The sequence below is a fragment of the Carcharhinus amblyrhynchos genome, chromosome 22 (genome assembly GCF_965287045.1).
Source record: "Carcharhinus amblyrhynchos chromosome 22, sCarAmb.v2.hapA, whole genome shotgun sequence".
NCBI classification, from domain to species: domain Eukaryota; kingdom Metazoa; phylum Chordata; class Chondrichthyes; order Carcharhiniformes; family Carcharhinidae; genus Carcharhinus; species Carcharhinus amblyrhynchos.
Window position 1 is genome coordinate 14,913,780 of NC_137345.1, and position 21,649 is coordinate 14,935,428.

At 42.5% G+C, this 21,649-nt stretch overlaps 1 protein-coding gene across 1 annotated transcript in view; it reads left to right on the plus strand.

The window, feature by feature from the left end:
* LOC145356817 (decorin-like) overlaps positions 1-8,395 on the plus strand; it is a 34,888-nt gene extending 26,493 nt beyond the window's left edge. Inside the window, exon 7 of the mRNA XM_080209724.1 lies at positions 8,201-8,395. Within this exon, the coding sequence (XP_080065850.1) occupies positions 8,201-8,395 (195 nt within the window). The remainder of the gene's footprint in view (positions 1-8,200) is intronic.
* The last annotated feature ends 13,254 nt before the right edge of the window (positions 8,396-21,649 follow it).

Genomic DNA, 21,649 nt, shown 5'->3' on the forward strand with positions numbered 1-21,649 from the left:
TGAGCGCTCCGGTTTCTTCCCACAGTCCAAAGATGTGCAGGTTAGGTGGATTGGCTATGCTATGTTGCCCCTTAATGTCAGGGGGACTAGCTAGGGTAAATGCATGAGGTTATAAGGTTGGGGCCTGGGTGGCATTGTGGTCATTGCAGACTAAATGGGCCAGACTTCTGCACTGTAAGATTCTATGATTCTATTGTCCATTGTGTCTGTTTATGGAGGCATGAAATGATGAAAAGGAACCAGCATAGAAGTTATTTTTTTGACTCAGTAAAAGTGTTCGGACATGCCTGTTCGCCATTGGGATTCAAACTTAGGTAGGTGACGTGCATGCAATTGCTTTTTCATCTTGGAAGCTATATACTACTTACATGGGAGATCTCCAAGGAGAATCAGGCACAGTAGCTTTTTATGAGAACATTTCATTGAGTTACACAGCACGGAAGGTGCCTATTTGGCCTGTACCAGTCCTTTGAAAGAACTTGCCAATTAATTTGACTCCCTGCACCTTCTCTGTAGGGGAGCTTTTCTGCAATTTGTTTTCTTTTCCAGCATATATCCAATGCGCCTCTGAAAATTGCCATTGTATTTTCTTTCATCATCCTTTAAGGCAGGCCTTTGCATAAAGAAACTTATTGCATGAAGAAATTCCTCTTCATCCCTTCACTGCTTCTTTTCAACAATTGTCTCAAATGTTTATTTTTTCATTCATTCATGGGATGTGGGCCTTGCAGGCTAGGCCAGCATTTATTACCTACCCCTAAATGCTCTTGAGGAAGTGGTGGTGAGCTTCCTGATTGAACTGCTGCAGTCCCTGTGGTGTAGCCAGCACCCCAGTGCTGTTAGGAAGGGAATTTCAGGATTTTGACACAACGACAGTGAAGGAACAGAAATATATTTCTATGTCAGGATGATGAGTAGTTTGGAGGGGAACTTACAGTTGGCGGTGTCCCCAGGTATCTGCTCCCCTTGTCCTTCTAGATGGTAGTGGTAGTGTGTTTGGAAAGTGTAGTCTAAGGAGCCTATTGTTACCAATCCCCTGCCAATGTAGACAGTTTCTTCTTATTTATCAGTCAAAGCTGAACTAATTCCCTTTTTAAATAATTTATCTTTGATTAGAGCAGTTATAAAGCAAAGTAACTGAATCACTTCACTAGTAATTAATGATTAAGTTGTAATACATAAATACTCAGTAAATATTTTCCAAATTATGATTTTCAAAAGAACTAAGCAGAGAATGGTGGCAAATTGTTATCTTTAGGGTGACGCCCAAGAGCACAAGAAACTACAAAAGCTTGTGAACGTAGCCCAATCCATCACGCAAAACCAGCCTCCCATCCATTGACTCTGCCTATACTTTACACTGCCTCGGCAAAGCAGCCAACATAATTAAGGAACCCACGCACCCCGGACATTCTGTCTTCCACCTTCTTCCATCGGGAAAAAGATGCAAAAGTCTGAGGTCACGTACCAACTGGCTCAAGAATGGTTGCTGCCATCAGACTTTTGAGTGGGCCTACCTTGCATTAAGTTGATCTTTCTCTACATCCTAGCTATGACTGTAACACTACATTCTGCACTCTCTAGCTTCCTTCTCTGTGACTGGCATGCTTTGTCTGTATAGCGCGCAAGAAACAATACTTTTCACTGTGTACTAATACATGGGACAATAATAAATCAAATCAAATATTCTGATAGGAAAGCACTTCCTCATTACTACTAGCTCCCAGGGCTTACACCATGGCAAATGCGGGAATTAAGAAGGAATGTTGGGTTGCTTGGTCTGTATTGCACATGCAGGGCTGGGAAGGAGAGGACAACTGTAGCCCTGATGGTGATTAGAGAAAGGAAAGTTCCATTTGCAAGGTGGCAAAAGGCCTCACCAACCTATCATTTCTGCTGTGATTCCACTCAATTTTTTTTTATTTATTCCTGGACATGGGCATTGCTGGCTGGCCTACATTTATTGTCCATCCCTTGTTACCCAAGGGCAGTTGAGAGTCAACCACATTGCTGTGGGTCTGGAATCACATTAGGCCAGACCAGGTAAGGACAGCAGATTTCCTTCCCTAAAGGACATTAGTGAACCAGACGGGTTTTTCCAACAATTGATAGTGGTTTCATAGTTATCATTAGATTCTTAATTCTAGATTTTTTTAATTGAATTCAAATTCTACCAGCTGCCATGGTGGGATTTGAACCCAGGTCCCCAGAATATTAACTGAGTTTCTGGATTAATAGTCTTGTGATAATACCACTTAGTCATTGTTCTCTCCCCTATTGATTCCAATTGAGATTGCAGATCGAGAGGTAATGTTACAGATGAATTTTCACTCCCCTTGAGAACTTTTGGTTCACTTTGTTCCAAAGTTGGTAAGTTCCTGAGTCAGTGTGGAATTGAGTTAAACAGGCCTGCAAGACAGTTGAACTGTACTGGATCTAGTTGATCTCAGCTGAGGAAATGCTAAAATTCTGTGGGTTCAAAAAGAAGGGAAGATCAGTGAAAATTTCCACCTCCGCTTTCTGTCCATTGATTCCAGCTACAGAACTTCCCAATGGTGAACAGCCTGCAACTATTAACTAGGCTTATGAGTGAAGAAGGGCTAATTTGACCAATCTCAGAATGGAAAGCAGGGCCTGTGGAACCATGTCATTGCCTTAAGAAGAGGGTGGAAAAATATGAAGAAAAGTGTTTTGATTGCATTGCCTTAAGAAGAAAATGAGTCCAAGAATAGTGTGGGAAACAAGAATTTAGAAGTGATTACTAAACTATCTGTTGTCTTTGCCTCACTTACAAGGTACCAGAGCTCTGAAAACCAACTCACTCCCCCCAGCGTACCCAAGAACATGTAGAGAAGAGGAAGAGTGGGTCAGTCAGCTCCTTGAGCTTGTCCTGCTCTTCAAGTTAGTTATGGTTGCTCTGTACCTTAACTCCCTTTTCCCACATTTGTTTCACATCCATTCTTACACTTCACAGAAATTTAGTGATCCAAGTCTTTAAAAAGTTAACTGAAACTCCACAGACTTCTTGGAGAGAGTTCCTGATTTCCATTATTCTCTGAAACCATAGAACCACAAAATTCCTACAATGCAGAAAGAAGCCATCTGGCCCATCGAGTCTGCATTGACTCTGCAAAGGAACGTCCCACGCAGTCTCTCCCCTCTGCCATTTCCCGTAACCCTGTATATTTACCAATGGCTAATCCACCCAACCTACATATCAATGAACGCAAAGATGCGATTTGGCTTCGCCAATCCAGCTAACCTGCACATCTTTGGACTGTGGGAGGAAACAGGAGCACCCAGAGGAACTCACGCGGATGTGCAAACTCCACACACACAGTCATCCAAGGCTGGAATTGGATCTGGGTCCCTAGCAATGTGAGGTAGAAGTGCTAGCCACTGTGCTACCGTGCAACCCATTTTGCTCCCAGTTTTAAGATTATGGCTGAATTTCATCACTGCAATAAATAGTTTCACCACGTCTAACCAATTGAGTCACTTTATCAGTTTCAAGACTTTAATTAGATCATTCCTTAAACTTCTAGGTTTGAGGAAATGCAAACCAAATTTACACAACCTACCCTCAAATTTTAACTCTGATATCATTACATTAGGGTAAAAGCAAATTGCTGCAGAAGCTGGAATCTGAAACAAAAATAGAAAGTGCTGGAAATCTTAGTAGGTCTCACAGCATCTGTGGAGAGAGAATAGAGCTAATGTTTCGAATCTGGATGACCCTTCGTCAGAGCAGCTCTATTCTCTCTCCACAGATGCTGTGAGGCCTACTAAGATTCCCAGCACTTTCTATTTTTGTATCATTAGGGTAAATCTGTCCTGCGCCTTTTCTAAGGACAATGAACAATCTTTGAGGTACAGAGTCCTAAACTGAGCACAGTACTCTAGATAGGGCCTTCAATCATCACTTTATTGCTTTTGTAAGATTACCTCTTGGTCTTCTAGGGTATTTAAGCTTTGTTTCTGCCCTTTTCATTCTACTTCCCCCCGGGTTTCTCACCAAGTGAATGTTCTGAGGGAGCAGATGAAAAACTATTTATTTTTGTAGCTTGCTTTTGGCTTTTCTGATTTGTTGGGAGTCCAAAGATGACTTTGCATTTCCCCCACAAGAAAAACAACTTTGTTTGTTTCCTCTGGAAAGCCTTTCAGTTTTTTTGGCTCATGAATGAAGCAGATAATCACTGTTTTGCTTTTTTTGGAATCAAAAATCTGTGTCATTTTATAGTGTAGTTTAGAATATTCGAGCAAAACTCCAGACTCTAAGTTGGCTGCAGTCAATGACTGAATGGCAATGTCCTCATGATAAAAACATTTAATATCTTAAGCTATATTTCTTCATCACCCAGCAACTTGTCGTTCTAGCCACTTGGCAGAGGACATTACTGGTGAATAAATGACTGAACTAAGGATGAGGAAAGCAATGCAGTCACTCAGCCAGGTAAAGAGATTGTAGTGTAGAAGTAAGGATCGAACTCCGGTCACTGAACTAACAAATGTTCATTATCAGAATAACTATGCACATTTACAGAGCAAGGGAAAAAAGTCTTAAATTCCACATGCCGTAAATTCTGACTCTTGGAACAAGCCCAGGCAAGTCTGGGCGAATCCCAAAAGGCTCCCGAATGGACCAATGGATCACTTACCCTTTCAGGGAAGCACCCCTTAAAGGGCAACAACACAAAAAAAGATCCTAACACTGCCCAATGAAGAATCCATTTGTGTCTTGAAATATCCCATTGTTCTTGGTTCCATTACTCTGACTGGAAGTTTATTCCCCATGTTGATCACCTTTTGTTGAAAGAATTTCTTGATTCACTCTTGAGCTGACTCTTGTTTTAAAACATTGATTCTTTATTTTATTCTCCCAATTTGACGTATTTTCTGGATGAACTTTTTCTATCCTTTAATAGAGTCTTTAGAAGATAGTTACCCAGTTTTTTTTTCCCCTTTCTGGCTTCAAAACCAGGTTTCTTCAGTCTTTCTTTGTAACTCAGATCCCCTCCATCATTTTGTGGTATTGCTTCCAGTCCTTAGAAGTGTCTCCTTTATATCCTGGCAATGAGAACTGAATACATTAATCAAGGTGGGGTCTGACCAGCGCTCTGGGAAGTGTTACAGTTATGAGGTTTGCAAGATCATTATGTTTTGGGATTAGCTTTAAAGTTAAGTTAAATGTAAGGGATCGTGTAACCTGATCCAAAGACTACCTGACAGCAAGTAGGGATGATTTGATTGTTAGAGAAAGGTTTTGATTGTTTTACAAGGAAGAACATGCAAGGAAGAAGGTGGGATAATGCCAGCCATCTCTGGGCTCACAATGGACAGGTGCTGGGTTTCCCAAAGTCCCAGGAAGGTACTGAAGGTATTGTGTTGTTGTTTTATTATAATTGTCCATTTGCTGCGAAGATGAAAGAGAGTTAGGGTCAAGAATAGTTGATCAGCATTTCTACCTGAATGCAAGCTTAATGTGTTTCATTTGCTGTGACAAATGTAGCAGAGGAAGCCATTTTTGAGATCAGGTTACAGGCTTCTCTACAAATCAATAAATGTTACAGACAGCACAGGAAAAGGCTATTTTAGATATTGAGCTACCATAGCCAGATATAGGGACAGATCACCTCAAATCAAAGAGATACATCATGCAGTCATCTAAGGATTCTGAGAAAGTTTTTCTGGCATGACTTGGGGGTGTGGGGTGGGAGGATGGAGAAGAATCGCTAGAACAGATTTTACCTTGATATAGTCAGTCAAAGTTATAAATCGGTGAAACTAGGGTGCAGGAACACGTTGGAAAAGGGGAGCAGCTATAAACTGTTTGCTACACGAACTACAATTCCATGGAGAGTGAGATGTGTGATACAGCGTGGTGGCACAGTGTTTAGCACTGCAGCCTCACAGTGCTAGGGATCCATGGTCAATGTGGCCTTAGGTGACTGTGTGGAGTTGTATGTTCTCCCGTGTCTGTGTGGGTTTCCTCCAGGTGCTCCAATTTCTTCCCACCATCCATAGGTGCACAGTTTAGCTGCATTGGCCATGCTAAATTGTCCCTTAATGTCAGGGGAGGTAGCTGGGTAAATATGTGGGGTTATGGGCATAGGGCCTAGATGGGATTGTTGTCAGTGGGTTAAACGTTCTCCTTTTCCACTATAAGGATTTTATGATTCTTTGAAATAGAAAGAGAAATAATCCTTTCTGTAGTTTATAGTATAAGTTGCTCACCAAAGTAAAAAGTGTTTGGGTAATAGTGATATTTTACTCCCTTGTTGCAGTCAGTTTCAAAATGTGAAATCTTGTGGTGTCATTCTTTTCACTCGTTCAAATCACTTTTTTAAAAATCATCAGTCTCTATAAAGATTGTAACCACGATTTCATCATAACCTCCTCTGATTTATATACAACTAATTTAGCTATTTTACTTAGCACACTTCTAACCGAGACTCAGGGGTAGCCATCTGTCTCTGAATCAGAAGGTTGTAGATTCATATCCCATTCGACAAACATATAGGCTGACATTCCAGTGCATTACTGAGAGAGGTTGTTGCATCATCAGAGATGCCAATGCCGAAATAAGACATAAAATTATGGTTTTGTCTGCTCTTTCGGGTAGATGGAAATTGTTTCGTTACATTATTATGAAGAGCAAGAGAGTTGTATTTGATTCCCTTGGTTAATACTTATCCCTCAACCAACATCACAAACACAGATTTTCTAGTCATTATTTGCTGTATTTGTTGCAGAATGATAAGCCAAATGGCTACCTTCAGCACCGGAACACAGTTATGTTTCTGTTTGTGGGAACTTGCTGTGTTCAAATTGGCTATCATCTTTCTCCCATTACAACATTTGGCTGCAAAGCACTTCCGGAAGTCCTGGAGTCCTGGAAGGTCTTTCCGAAATGCAATTCTTTATTTCTTTCAGTGATAATACGAGTTTTGTTATTTACTATTCTGCTTTGGTCAAACATATTTACTGCAAGACGTCTTAGTCTCTTTTAGTTTCATAGAAACCTACAGTGCAGAAGGAGACCATTCGGCCCATTGAGTCTGTACCGACAACAGTCCCACCCAGGCCCTATCCCCAGAACCTGATGCATTTACCCTAGCTAGTCCTCCTGACATTAAGGGGCAATTTAGCATGGCTAATCCACCTAACGCACACACCTTTGGGAGGAAACCGGAACACTCCGAAGAAACTCCACGCAGACACGGGGAAAATGTGCAAACTTCACACAGATGGTGAACCAAGCCGGGAATTGAATCTGGATTTATTGGGACTGTGAGGCAGCGGTGCTAACCACTGTGCCATCCTTAGTTATTTCAGCACACTTGTGAATTATGCATGCGAGGTGCACTGGATGGATTCTAACCAGAACAGTACAGTGAAAAGATTGTCACTTTATTTCAAAATAATGCAAGGTCTGGTCAGAGAAGGGAGGGAGAAACTGTTTCCATTGACATAAGGATCGAGAACTAGAGGCTATTTAAGGTAAATGGCAAAAGAGCCAAAGGTGATATGAAAAAAATGTTTTTTCACGCAGCAAGTGGTTAGGACCTGAAACTGCCTGAAATTATGGTGGAGGCAGGTTGCATCGTGCCTTTCAAAAGAGAAATAGATAATTATCTGAAGACAAAACATTTACAGGGCCATAGGGAAAATGTGTAGGAGTGAGGTAAGTTGATTCACTCTTATAGAGATTCAATGTGATGGGCACAGTGATATTGTCACTGGACTCATAATCCTGAGATCCAGGGTAATTCTCTGGGGACCCAGGTTTGAATCCCACCATGGCAGATGGTGGAATTAGAATTCAATAAAAAATCTTAAATTAAAAGTTTAGTGATGCGCCATGATGGAACCATTGTTGATATCCTCTAGGGAAAGAAGTCTGTTGTCCTCACCTAGTCTGGACTACATGACTTTTAAATGCTCCCTGAAATAGCTTAGACGTTTAGCTTAGCAAGCAGGGCTAGTAGGGATGAGCAATAAAAGCTGGCATAGCCTGCAGTGTCCATGTCCTGTGAATGAATAAAAAAAAGAGCCAAATGGCCTCCTGTAACAATATGAGAATTCTGTGGCTTAATAAATGTGATTGCACAGAGCTTTGTTCTGTTTTCATACCTTGTTGGGAGTCATTGTTGTAGTCAGAATTCAGTGGGCTTTATTTTATTTATGATTCTAATTACAGGCCCTCTATCTCAATGACAACCAGATAGCTCACCTAAAAGGCGGTGACTTTTGCCCTCAGAACGATGATCCAATGAAGAGCCCATACAGCAGGATCAGCCTGTACGGGAACCCCATTCCATATTGGGAAATTGAACCTGGAATCTTCCGCTGCGCTGTGGACTGGATATTTATCCAACTGGAGAGACCTAACTAAAGCTTCATGATGAATATTGACTGAAACTGGTGCCAGATAACAAACTCCAGATCACTTACTTCCATCTGCACCACTGACTTTCTTAACCAAACTGCTGAATAGCAAATATGAAAGTAAAAAACATAGCAGCAGCATTTTCTTTTTACACTCACTAGATTCACTCTGCTACTAGTTTATGTGGATTTGTTTTTCACTTTCTTAAAATACGTTTGCCACTTCTTGAGCCGATAATGTACACAAGCATGTTTTGCATCATGTACTGTAATATGCACAAGTGACATGCATTTGTAAAGAGAACAGCTTTTGAGCAAGCTTTCCGTTGCAGTTTGCATAATAAAAAATGTTACAGAATGTCCATATAGACATTATGGTATTATTTGATGGTGAACAGTGTATTTAATGCATTAGAAACTGGAGTAATTCAAGGTGACTCAATGGGTGGAATTTTACCGGCACATCTGCCCAAGTTTCGTACGATCCCACCCGAGGCCAATGGAGAATGCCATTCTCCAAGCCAAGCCCGCTCCCGGAATCGGGGCTGGCATGCTGGTAAAATTCCAGCCAATGTGGCAAGTAACAAACTTAACCATTTATTGACTGAGAAGAACTATATGCAACTGTGGTCTAATGATACAGGTCTACACCCAGGAATTCCCTGACTCCAGCTGAAGTCTTCCAGCCTCCGGAATGAATTCTCTTGCTCCAAATTGACCCAAGTTGTGATTGACACAGTGGCACAGTGGTTAGCACTGCTGCCTCACAGTGCTATGGACCCAGGTTCGATTCCTGGCTTGGGTCACTGTCTGTGGAATCTGCACATTCTCCCTGTGTCTGCATGTGTTTCTTCCAGGTGCTGTAGTTTCCTCCCACAGTCCAAAAGACGTGCTGGTTAGGCGCATTGGTCATGCTAAATTCTCCCTGAGTGTACCTGAACAGGCATTGGAGTGTGGTGTCTAGGGGATTTTCACAATAACCTCATAACAGTGTTAATGTAAGTCTATTTGTGACACAAATAAATTAATTTAAAAACTAAACAATTCTGTGCGCTCCATCAGTTCGGGCCCCTTACATGGTCTACAAAGAGTTGCCCATTAAAGGGGCTATGCTAACACATCCCTCCCCCTCCTAATTTCTTGGACTACTCATGATAAGACAAAAAGAAAGACAGTTAATACATAAGCAGACAAACAGCAATATTACAAATGGGACATCAGGAAACGACAGTTCATTATGTCAGTCAATCTGGAGACTTGTGGGCCCATATACAAATCTGTCAGAGGTTCATCAGCAGCCAATGATAGAGAATACACTGATGGAATGGCTAATCACCTCAGGAGCTAGATCCTTGCCACCTCCTTTTCCTGCCCCAGTATTCAAAGCCAAAGTAAGTATTTCACAACACCAAGTTAAAGTCCAACAGGTTTATTTGGTAACACAAACTTTTGGAGCATTGCCCTTTCATCCAAATAAACCTGTTGGACTTTAACCTGGTGCTGTGAGACTACTTCTGTGCCTACCCCAATTCAATGCCGGCAACTCCACATCATGACTACCATAGAGGTGGAGAGACTCTTCCCGCTCAAAAAAGACAGTAGGACTAGGGGGCACAGCCTCAAGATAAAGGGGGGGGCGGTTTAGAACAGAGTTGAGGAAGAACTTCTTCAATCAAAGGGTGGTGAATCTCTGGAATTCTCTGCCTGTTGAAGTGGTGGAGGCTACCTCGCTATATATTTTTAAGAAGATGGTTGATGGGTTTTTGATAAGAGAGGGGGTTAAGGGTTATGGGGAGAGGGCGGGAATGTGGAACTGAGCCATGACAGATCAGCCATGATCTTATTGAATGGCGGGGCAGGCTCGAAGGGCCAGATGGCCTACTCCTGCTCCTATTTCTTATGCTCTTATGTTCTTATTTGGTAACACAAACTTTTGGATCATTGCCTCTTCATCCAAATAAACCTGTTGGACTTTAACCTGGTGCTGTGAGACTACTTCTGTGCCTACCCCAATTCAATGCCGGCAACTCCATATCATGACTACCACCCAAAGCCAAAGGCTGCCTTGGCCCCACCATGGGTGTCTAAATATCTAGTCCTGAGGCTGGTATATACAAACTTGTTGCAGGGCACACCTGTTTGTCTCCCAGAGCTGGCTCTACTCTGCTGCATTGCGATTGATATGCTTCTTTACTTGCCACCACTTATGAGACCCACCCCATCTTCCCCTCAACTCTCCCTGGCACCCAGGCAAGTCCTTGCCAAAATGAATGGGCAAGCACCATGGCACAGTGGTTAGCAGTGCTGCCTCACAACACTGGGGGCATGGATTTGATTCCCGGCTTGGGTCATTGTCTGTCCAGAGTTTACACATTCTTCCCGTGTCTGCATGTGTTTCCTCTGGATTCTTTGGTTTCCTCCTACATTCCAAGATGTGCGTGTTAGGTTGATTGGCCATGATAAATTGCCCCTTAGTGTCAGGGGATTAGTAGGGTAATAAGTAAGTTTATGGGGATGGGGCCTGGGTGGGGTTGTGGTCGGTGCAGACTCAATGGGCCAAATGGCCTCCTTTTGCTTTGTTGGAATTCTATGATAAAAGTCATCAACATTTAACAACCTGTCCCCTTTCTGAGAGTCATGATACTCTTCCTAAGACGCTTGCCTAGTCTCCAGCCTAACTGACAAATTTGAGAACACTAAGTCTAACAGGTACAAGATGTTGACCAAATAGCAATTCTGCGGGTGTGACCCCAGTTGTGACGTGAGGTGTAGTTTTGTAGGACTGCAAAAAATGTACCAGTCCCAGTAGCAATGGCCTATAAGCCTGCTTCTTCATGGAAGCCTTGAACAAGTGCACAGTTCATTCTGCCAACCCATTTGAGACAGGATGGTGGAGGGTTGACCTGACATGGCGAATGACATTAGACTTGATCAAAATCTGAAATTCATTGGCTGTGAATGCTGTTCCATTGTCTGACCCCCACATTTCAGGAAGACCACGGATCATAAAGATCTGTTTTAGTTTCCAGAGTTTGCACCATGTTCTTCAAGAGGTATCATGTCATTCTGTGCCCAAGACTGTAAAAAGCTTTCCATAGTACACTGAAAATTGGCACAGGCTGATGAAACACCAAATAGCAATTGGGTATACTGACATAAACCCTTGTAGATGTTTATTATGACTAGCTTTCTGGAATCCTCTTCCAGTTACAGCTGTTGACAAGCTTGACTTAGGCCTAGCATAGTATATTGAGGACCCATGCTAAGTTGCCTGGTGAAGAGGTCCTCTATCCTTGGAATGGGGGAATGATCCAGCTGAGCTCCTGTGTTTAGTGTTAGCCTGTCATTTCCACAGATCCTCATGGTACAGTCTGATTTCAAAACAGGCACAATGGGCGTGGCCCATTCAGAAAACTGTCCTCGTGTCTGCATGGGTTTCCTCCGGGTGCTCCGGTTTCCTCCCATGTTCAAAGATGTGCGGGTTAGCTTGATTGGCCATGCTAAAATTGCCTCTTAGTGTCCTGAGATGTGTAGATTAGAGGGATTAGTGGGTAAAATATGTAGGGATATGAGGGTAGGGCCTGGGTGAGATTGTGGTCAGTGCAGACTTGATGGGCCAAATGGCCACTTTCTGTACTGTAGGGTTTCTATAAAAGGGCAGCATGGTAGCACAGTGGTTAGCACTACTGTTTCACAGCTTCAGGGACCTGAGTTTGATTCCCAGCTTGGGTCACTGTTTGTGTGGATTTTGCACATTCTCCTTGTGTCTGCGTGGGTTTCCTCTGGGTGCTCTGGTTTCCTCCCACAGTCCAAAGCTGTGCGGGTTAGGTTGATTGGCCATGTTAAATTTGCCCTTAGTGTCCTGAGATGTGGAGGTTAGAGGGGTTAGTGGGTAAATATGTAGGGATATGGGGGTAGGGCCTGGGTGGGATTGTGGTCTTTCTGTACTGTAGGGTTTCTATGATTCTAAATAACTAAATTGACCAGCTGGTTGAAGATTTTGTGTTTGGATCTTCAGGTGATGTCGAATTCCTCACTGGATTGTAAGCCTCTTGGCCATTGATTATGAGCAGCGTCACCTTCTGCTTCTCCGCGACCATAATTTTGTTTACTGATTAAAAAACCGTTTCCCAATATGTTTCCCCTAATCTTGACTTTGGGGTTGAATTACTTTATTTTCCTGAGTAGTGGCATCTTTAAAACAAATCTGTATCTTTTTTCCTTTCAACTTCGAGCAATCGCTTTCAGTCCCCTCTAACTTTGCACTGCAGGCTTTCAATGATTAATTTGGTTTGTCCTCGTTGCCAGTACAGTAACTTGAAGCCACCAGTGGCAGATTAACTACTACCCAGACCCCTCTAGGCTGAGCTTTAGTAAGGCCTGCTGACCTTGCCCCCCTGCGTTGAATAGAATAAAGTGAAGTTAAGTGACGTTAGATAACTTATAAAAAGGTACTATATGTAACTAAGTATGCACTAAAATAAGTACGTGTACATCTTATATAGCATGACAATAAACTCTTTGTTGCATTTATTTTGTATTTATTTGCACGTAGTTCAAGTCTGGGGGTGAAGCTCTATTTATAGGTATTTGTTATATTAATTGACCCACGGGATATAGTTATGAAAATTTATTTTTAAAGGAGTTAAACCATTTTATTTTGTTCTTGGGCTCCCCTCCCTTCCAGGTCCCTATGCTTAAGCCTACTCAGCCTAATGGTTAATCCGCCACTGGAGGCCACTCAATGTGGCAAGTATCAAACTAAGAGATTTATTGACTGAGAAGAACTGGGTGCATCTAAGGATTTAACAGCAAAACCAATACAAGTCCCTTCCTGACAATGCCCTGACTACAACTGAAGATTTCCAGTCCTGGAAATTTGGTTCTGGCCCAGTCACATGACTCACGAAAGACCACCTATTAAGTGGGCCATGTTACCACAGAGACCATGCATTTATCAACACCATCATCCTCTTATCATTAACACCAGGTACACAACGCTCCAGAATCCCTCAGGGAGTAGGAATGCATGTGATAGAGTTGCTACAGCTTCAGTGATGAGCCAATGGTAATATGTATAGTACTGCATGTTCCAACAGGAGAATGCTGTAAGTGCCAAAGTCTTGGATAAAATCACATGAATTTGCACAGTATTTTGGCAGCAGTGAATGTAAAGCATTGTTTAAACAGTGGGGGATATTTCTTCATATTTGAAACCAGTAGAATAAAATAAAAAGATTGTTTCATGAATAAATTTAAGAAGAATTGGCTCAGTGCTTCAATTTTAAACTGGAAAGGACAATGAAATGATCTTATTCCAAATTGAATATAATTCCAGATTATAGAGACAGCTAAATTGATGTCCGCATAAATGATCCTATTAAATTCCATAGAATCTTAAAGAACAAGAGCTTATTCAACTAACCATACCTACACTAGATCACTGAGAGAGCTGTTCAGTTAGACCCCCTCCCTCACTGGTTTCACATGAAGCCTGGTGGATACTATATCCAACCAAAAGCTAATGTGTTATAAAGTTCTAACAGGGTTAGACAGAGTAGATTCAGAGAGAATGTTCCCAATGGTGGGGGGAGTCCAGAACTAGGGGTCATAGTTCGAGGATAAGGCGCAAACCTTTTAGAACTGAGGTGAGGAGAAATTTCTTCACCCAGAGGGTGGTGAATGTATAGAATTCACTACGACAGAAAGTAGTTGAAGCCAAAACATTGTCTAATTTCAAGAAGAAATTAGATATAGCTCCTGGGGCTAAAGGGGTCAAGGAATGTGGGAGGAAGGGGCGAATCGGAATATTGAATTTAATGATCAGCCATGATCAAGATTAATGGTGAACCTGGCTCGAAGGCCCAAATGGCCTACTCCTGCTTCTAGTTTTAATGTGTTCAATCTTCCATTTTGAGAATTAAAAGAAGACATTATTGATCATTGGAATCAAACTTCAAAATAGCAAAGAGAGAATTGCAATTCTCTTTAGTGGTTTCCACTGAGCTGCCAAGAAGGACTTCCATTTGTATAACATCTTTCGCCGTAAGATATCTCACAATGCCACCTAAGCAAAACGTCATTGCCCATAGATGGAGATCGTGACTTTAAGAAAGTCACAGCAATCAGAGTTTTATTTTATTTTCAAGTTCATTTATGGGATGTGGATATTGCTTGCTAAGCCAGCATTCATTGCACATCCCTCAATGTCTTCTTGAGCCGCTGCAGATCATGTGGTGTTGGTGCACTCACAGTGCTGTGAGGGGGGGGGGTTCCAGGATTTTCACCCAGCGACAGTGATCGGGAACGGTGACGTACTCCCAAGTCAGGATGGTGAGTGTCTTGGAGGGGAACTTGCAGGTGATGGTGTTCCATATATCTGCTGACCTTGTCCTTCTAGATTATTATGGCTGTGGGTTTGGAAGATGCTACCCAAGGTGGGTTTGGAAGGTGCTGCAGGGCGTTGGTGAGTCCCTGAAATGGAACTTGTAGATGTACACACTGCTGCTACTGACCATCATCCCGGTACCTAAGAAAAACCAAGCAGCGTGCCTTAATGACCATCGGCTGGTAGCTCTGGCATCCATCATTATGAAGTGCTTCGGAAGGCTAGTCATGGCACAAATCAATTCCAGCCTCCTGGACTACCTGGATCCATTACAGTCTGCCTATCACCACAGCAGATGCCATCTCCCTGGCCTTGCACTCAACCCTGGAACACCTAGGTAACATGGACACCTATGTCAGACTCCTATTTATTTACTACAGCTCAGTTTTGTTACTCCACAAAACTCATCTCCGTACTCCGTGGCCTGGGACTCGGCTCCTCCCTCTGCAGCTGGATCCTGAATTTCCTAACTCACAGACTGCAGTTTGTAAGGACAGGCAACTCCTCCACTATCATCCTCAACACTGGTACCCCACAAGGCTGCGTTCTCAGCCCCTTATTATCCTACTTCTACACCTATGCCTGTGTGGTTAAATTCCCCTCCAATTCAATTTTCAAGTTTGTTGTGGGTCGGATCTCAAACAATGACAAAACAGCGTACAGGAATGAGATATAGAATCTGGTGAGTTGGTGTGGCAACAATAATCTCTCCCTCAGTGTCAACAAAACAAGGGAAATTATCATTGACTTCAGTAGGTGTAAAGAGAACATGCCCCTATCTACATCAACAGGACAAAGTAGAAAGGATCGAGAGCTTCAATTTTTTATGTGTCCAGGTCAGCAATAACCTGTCCTGGTGTCCCCATGCCGGCATTATAGTTAGGAAAGCCCATCAATGTCTCTACTTTCTCAGAATACTAATGAAATTTGGCATGTTGGTTACAACTCTCACCAACTTTTACAGATGCAACATAGAAAGCATTCTTTCTGGTTGTAATCACAGCTTGGTATGGATCCTCTTCTGCCCAAGACCGCAAGGAACTACAAAAGGTCATGAATGTAGCTCAATCCATCACACAAACCAGCCTCTCATCCATTGACTCTGTCTACACTTCCTGCTGCCTCGGCAAAGCAGCCAGCATCATTAAGGACACCACGCATCCCGGACATTCTCTCTTCTACCGTCTTCCATCGGGAAAATGATACAAAAGCCTGAGATCATGTACCAACTGACTCAAGAACAGCTTCTTCCCTGTTGTTCTCAGACTTTTGAATGGATTTACCTTGCATTAAGCTGATCTTTCTCTACACCCCAGCTACATTTCTACACTCTCTCATTCCCTTCTCTATGAATGGTATGCTTTGTATAGCACACAAGAAACAATGCTTTTCACTGTATGTTAATACATGTGACAATAATAAATCAAATCAAAACAAAACAAATCAAATATTGGTGGTAGAGAGAGTAAATGTTAGTGGACAGGGTGGCAAGCAAGTGGGCTGCTTTGTCCTGACATTGTCAAGCTTCCTGAGTGTTATGGAACAGTATTCGCCCAGGCAAGGGGGGGGGTATACTATCACACTCCTGACTTGTGCCTTGTATTATTTTAAATGACTCTATGTGGAGTTTGCACGTTCTCCTCGTGTCTGCGTGGGTTTCCTCCGGTTTCCTACAACAGTCCAAAGATTTGCAGGTTAGGTTGATTGGCAATGATAAATTGCCCCATAGTGTCAGAGGGATTAGCAGGGTAAATACATGAGGTTAAGGGGATAGGACCTGGGTGGGATTGTGGTCGGTGCAGACTCGAATGGCCTCCTTTTGCAGTGTAGGGATTCTAAATTGCGACTTGTTTCTGAACCAGGTAAAATTAAATCTCATAACTTCAGCTCATAACCTTTAAATTCAACAGCTGGGAATTCGCACTCTGTGCTGCCTACTTCAGAGCTGGACTCTCCAAGCCTCCCCATCCTGCCAAACATCACCCCTGAAACTTTGTTTACACATGATGAGAGACAGAGAGTTACAACAGCTCTGAGGGATTTATATAAATCTTACCACATGGCTCAGAAACAACTCAAAGTACACTGTGTGCAATGTTGAAATGCAGTAACTAACTGTTTTGCAGGATGCAATGAAGGAGCAGTCAGTGAGGAATGCTATAGAGCAGCTGAGATGGAAAAATATACTCCCAAGTAATCTGTAGAGAGCGATTCCTTATTCTTCACACCATCAAATATGAACCTCGAACACCTCACAGCCTTGTGATATACAGATAAAAGTGTAATCCAAAAGTTAAAGCTGCTGACACAAACAGGAGACTAGCTTAACACTCCTGAATATAATTGACAGAACCCAGAAATGGAAACAGGGATCACAGCCTGTGGTTAACCGGCAGCTGCTCCTTCTGATGCAGCCTTGGGGCTGTGGGCTATTTGAAATGATGGCAATGTGCAGCCATTGTTAAGTGTGCTCTGGGCTATCTACACATCACACTGGGTGCAACGGAGTGAGAAGCAGCATGAAGTACTAAAGGTCAGCCTGCACCACTTAAAGAAAAGCTGTACTGCGACTGCTGCAGGATTCTGACCTGGAAGAGACACAAGAACAGCACGACGTGGAAAGCTCCAAGATTTTTCGATGCTGCATCTCAGCACGTGGTGGAGAGGAGGAGACCACAGAATCACCACTGTGCAGAAGCAGGCCATTCGAGTCTGCACCGACTCTTTGACAGATTATTTTACCCAGGCCCTCTCCCCCACCCTATCCCCATAACCCCATGGCTAATCCATCTAACCTGCGCACCTAGGCATCGTAAGGGGGCATTTTAATATGGCTAATGCACCTAAGCTGCACGTTTGGAACGTGGAAGGAAATCGGATCACCCAAAGGAAACCAGCACAGACACCAACTGCACACAGAAAATCACCCAAGGCCGGAATTGAACTTAGGTTTTTGATGCTGTGAGGCAGCTGTGCTAACGACTGCGCCACTATGCTACCCATCGTCCGACCCATCCACAGGAAGACAGGAGGCGCTTTAGACAAACTTTGTGCAGGCAATATAGGAGCTGATATCTGTGCAGTCAACACCAAGACGAGAGTCCTGAGGGCCTGGCTGCAAAATGTTTAACGTCCTCCCACGAGTGGTCAATGTCAGCATGTTTAGTTTTGAATGATACAATCTAGCAACTGCATCCATAGCTTCAGACACAGACATTTATCTCGCCCTCACACACATATTACTGCTGCAAGTCTCACACCTCTATCACACAGCTTGCACACATTGTCACATTTTCAACCCCCAGACCAACATCAGCCATGCTCAACATGTTCACTGACATAATTTGCACTTTCTTTAGGTAAAAGCCATGCACAATTGGATGCGGCAGCACCAAACTGATAGGGGATGGATCACCAGTTGCCCACCCTACCCTCATCCTGAAGGAGAAGATGGTGTCATCATCTTGACCAAGACTGGATTAGGTGGCGGAGCTGAAAACACAAAGAATTCTCATCCCTAATCCTTCTCACCTACAAAGCTGCAGATGGTATAAACAGATTTTTGTTTTCCCCACCCCACCCTGATCACAACCCCACACTTGTACCTATTTCCTCTCAGGTAGCCTGGAGTTGCCACAGGGCCAGTGGAAGAGCAAAAAGACAGCGATGAAATAAAACTGTTGCTTATTCTGACCACATGCAGCCTACAAGCTCAGGTACCAACACTACATATAGGTTAGACGATTGCCAAGAGTGGGATATCCCTGCGATGAGGCTGGGCATGACTGACCTGTAGCCAGGGAAAGAGAGAATGGTACAACAGGCTGTCAACTCGTCAGAGGGTGAGGCAACATAAGAATTTTGCTGCAGAAGATTCAGATAACCATTTTGATGGAGCAGCCTAGAGAGGGAGGTTATTGGTGTAACAATGGAAAGACTGGATAATTGGCAGGGCTACCAGAAAGCCTGTGGTCAACATCAAGCAGCATAGAGGAGTCCCCATATGAGGAGACAGTGGCACAGTGGTAGTGTTGCTGGACTAGCAATACGAGACTAGATTAATTCTTTGGTGACCCAGGTTCGAATCCCACCACAACAGATTGCAAAATTTAAATTCAATAAAAATCTGGAATTAAAACTCTAGTATTGACGATGAAACTCCATTTGGTTCACATAAAACATAGAACAGTACAGCCTTCGGCCTCGATGTTGTGCCGAGCTATGTCCAAACCCAAGATCAAGCTATCCCGCTCCCTATCATTCTGGTGTGCTCCATGTGCCTATCCAACAACTACTTGAAAGTTGTGTCACTGAGTCATTAAACTGTGCTTACATTTATGTCAGATTTCATTTTAGAAAATTAACATTTTGAAATGGAAGAGAGCACAAGTAAGACAAATGATGTTGGCAGCAAATATATCTCTGCTGGTAACCTATCTTTTGGTGTCTGGGGACTTCAGAATGAACCTAGAAATGCTACTGACTCAATGGGAATTGTAATGACAGGTAGGTGCAAATTTTTGAGCTCTCTGTGTTCTCATTCATCATCTTAATAGGAGCAGGAATGCCATTTTTTATATCGTTAAGACTGCTGCTGAGGTATCAAGAATCACGATGGAATTTTGTCAATCCTCTTACTTTCCATGGAAATTTATCCTTTATTTGGTTTCAATAATCCCCTTTTCTCTTGCTCAGTCAGAACTAATTTGATTTACAATCCTTTCCAAAGTGGGGAAAACAATGGACACCACAAAGGAAGCTTTTAAACAATCACTGCCGTTCAATTAATACCAATATTTGAAAATCTATCTTATGATATATTGTATGATATATAAATTATATGGGTTTTTTTTAATATTAATGTGGAATTTGTAATCCATCAACATCAATAAAGAAAATACAGAAATATCTGGAAGAGTGAACGAGGAATTAATATTAGACTGTGATGATAGTAGCGTAATTGGTGCACATAATATACATATATATGTTTAAGGGGAAGATTTAAAAATTCAGCTTCATTCTACAGGCAGTCAGTATGTTTGGAAAGCATGCAGCTTAGATTCTAGGAGAGCAGGATGATTGCTCATTTTATCCATGTAATGTTTACTTAGGATAGAGCTAATGTACTTCTGTTTATAGATGGAGATTTCTCCTGTGTTGTTTCATTAGGTTGAATGAAAGGGTCATGAGGTATCCCTCAGGTGTTGATATGGTAATGGAAGGAGCTAGGTCTGTAGCAGAAAGTGGTCAGTTTTTATCTGGTCTGCCAAAGTCATGCGCTGTCTGTTCCTGAGAATTCAACCTCTGCACAAAATCTCTTTTTGAAAGCTTCAAAACTGTTAACACAAGTCTGCCTGGATTTTCTAACTGTATCTGTTTAAAAATAGTTTTGATCTATGTATGAATGGAACATATTTGGAACAGTCATAAGATAGGAAGTAAAGATGCCTCCTTTCACTGTTCAACTGTTAATAGTTTAGCTACTTTATTTGTTAGAGTTATTTTTAAACTGTGTTATTGAATAAATTTTGTTTTACTATAAAAGGTCCCCACTTTGTCAGGAGAGAAATATCCTACCCTCACATTTATGCCAAAAAGGAAAAGCTGTTGGGGTCTTGTCTGGTTTCTGAATGTAACTTGGGGTTCTGGTCCAGGACCCAAATAAATCACAACACAATTGAGTCCCCATCAGCATGATCAAAGCAGGAAGAAGGCTGGCACTAATTAAATTAGACCATTCCCAAATTCATATCTCCCCAAGTGTCGTGCAGCAGGCTCACTCCACTTTCACCTGGTTAGAATTGGCCCTGACTTGGGTGGCATAGTAGCACAGTGGTTAGCACTGCTGTTTCACAGCTCCAGAGACCTGGGTTCGATTCCCGGCTTGGATCATTGTCTGTGTGGAGTTTGCACATTCTCCTCATGTCTGCGTGGGTTTCCTCTGGGCACTCCAGTTTCCTACCACAGTCCAAAGATGTGCGGGTTAGGTTGATTGGCTATGCTAAAAAAATTGTCCCTTAGTGTCCTGGGATGCATAGATTAGTCGGATTACTGGGTAAAATATGTAGGGATATGGGGTTAGAGCATGGCTGAGATTGTGGTCAGTGTAGAATTGATGGGCCGAATGGCCTCTTTCTGCATTGTAGGGTTTCTGTGATTTCTATTCAGTCTGCATTTACTCAATAATTGCCGCGTTACAGCCAAGCAAATCTATTTCAGCAAACAGTCTCAATGTCATGTCATTATGCCCTAAACAATAAGAATGAGTGTAAAAACATAGGAAATAGATTGAAAGACTCCACTGTTTCAAGATCACAAGGAACTTTCCAGGTTACTGTTGACTTGATGCCTTTTCCTGAAATTAATACTGAAATTAATTAAATAGGTCATTCAGATATAAAGACTCTGGTTGTCTCAATTTCTTGAGGTGTGAAAGTCATCACACAGGATGTGTAATCAAATTTACCACTCTTCTCATTTGGGAAATGACTTTGGATTTATAACTTATCACTTGTCACTTTCCAAAGAAGTGCGGGTTAGGTTGATTGGCTATGCTAAATTGACTCTAGTGTCAGGGGATGAGCAGGGTAAATGCATGGACGTATGGGAGTAGGGCCTGGGTGGGATTGTGGTCAGTACAGACTCAATGGGCCGAATGGCTCCTTCTGTACTGAAGGGATTCTATAGTGAGCCTGCTATGTGATTGAGTGGTGATTGTGTGGAGTTTGTCCAACAGCACAACAGGTATGTGTCTGTGTAGCTATGTGTCTGTGTGTCGGTGTGTCTGTAATGGCAAGAAGTTGTTCTTCAGGAACAGAGATCCATTAGCCAGCCATCGATCCAGCTGCATGCCAATGGAGCAACCTATGTAAT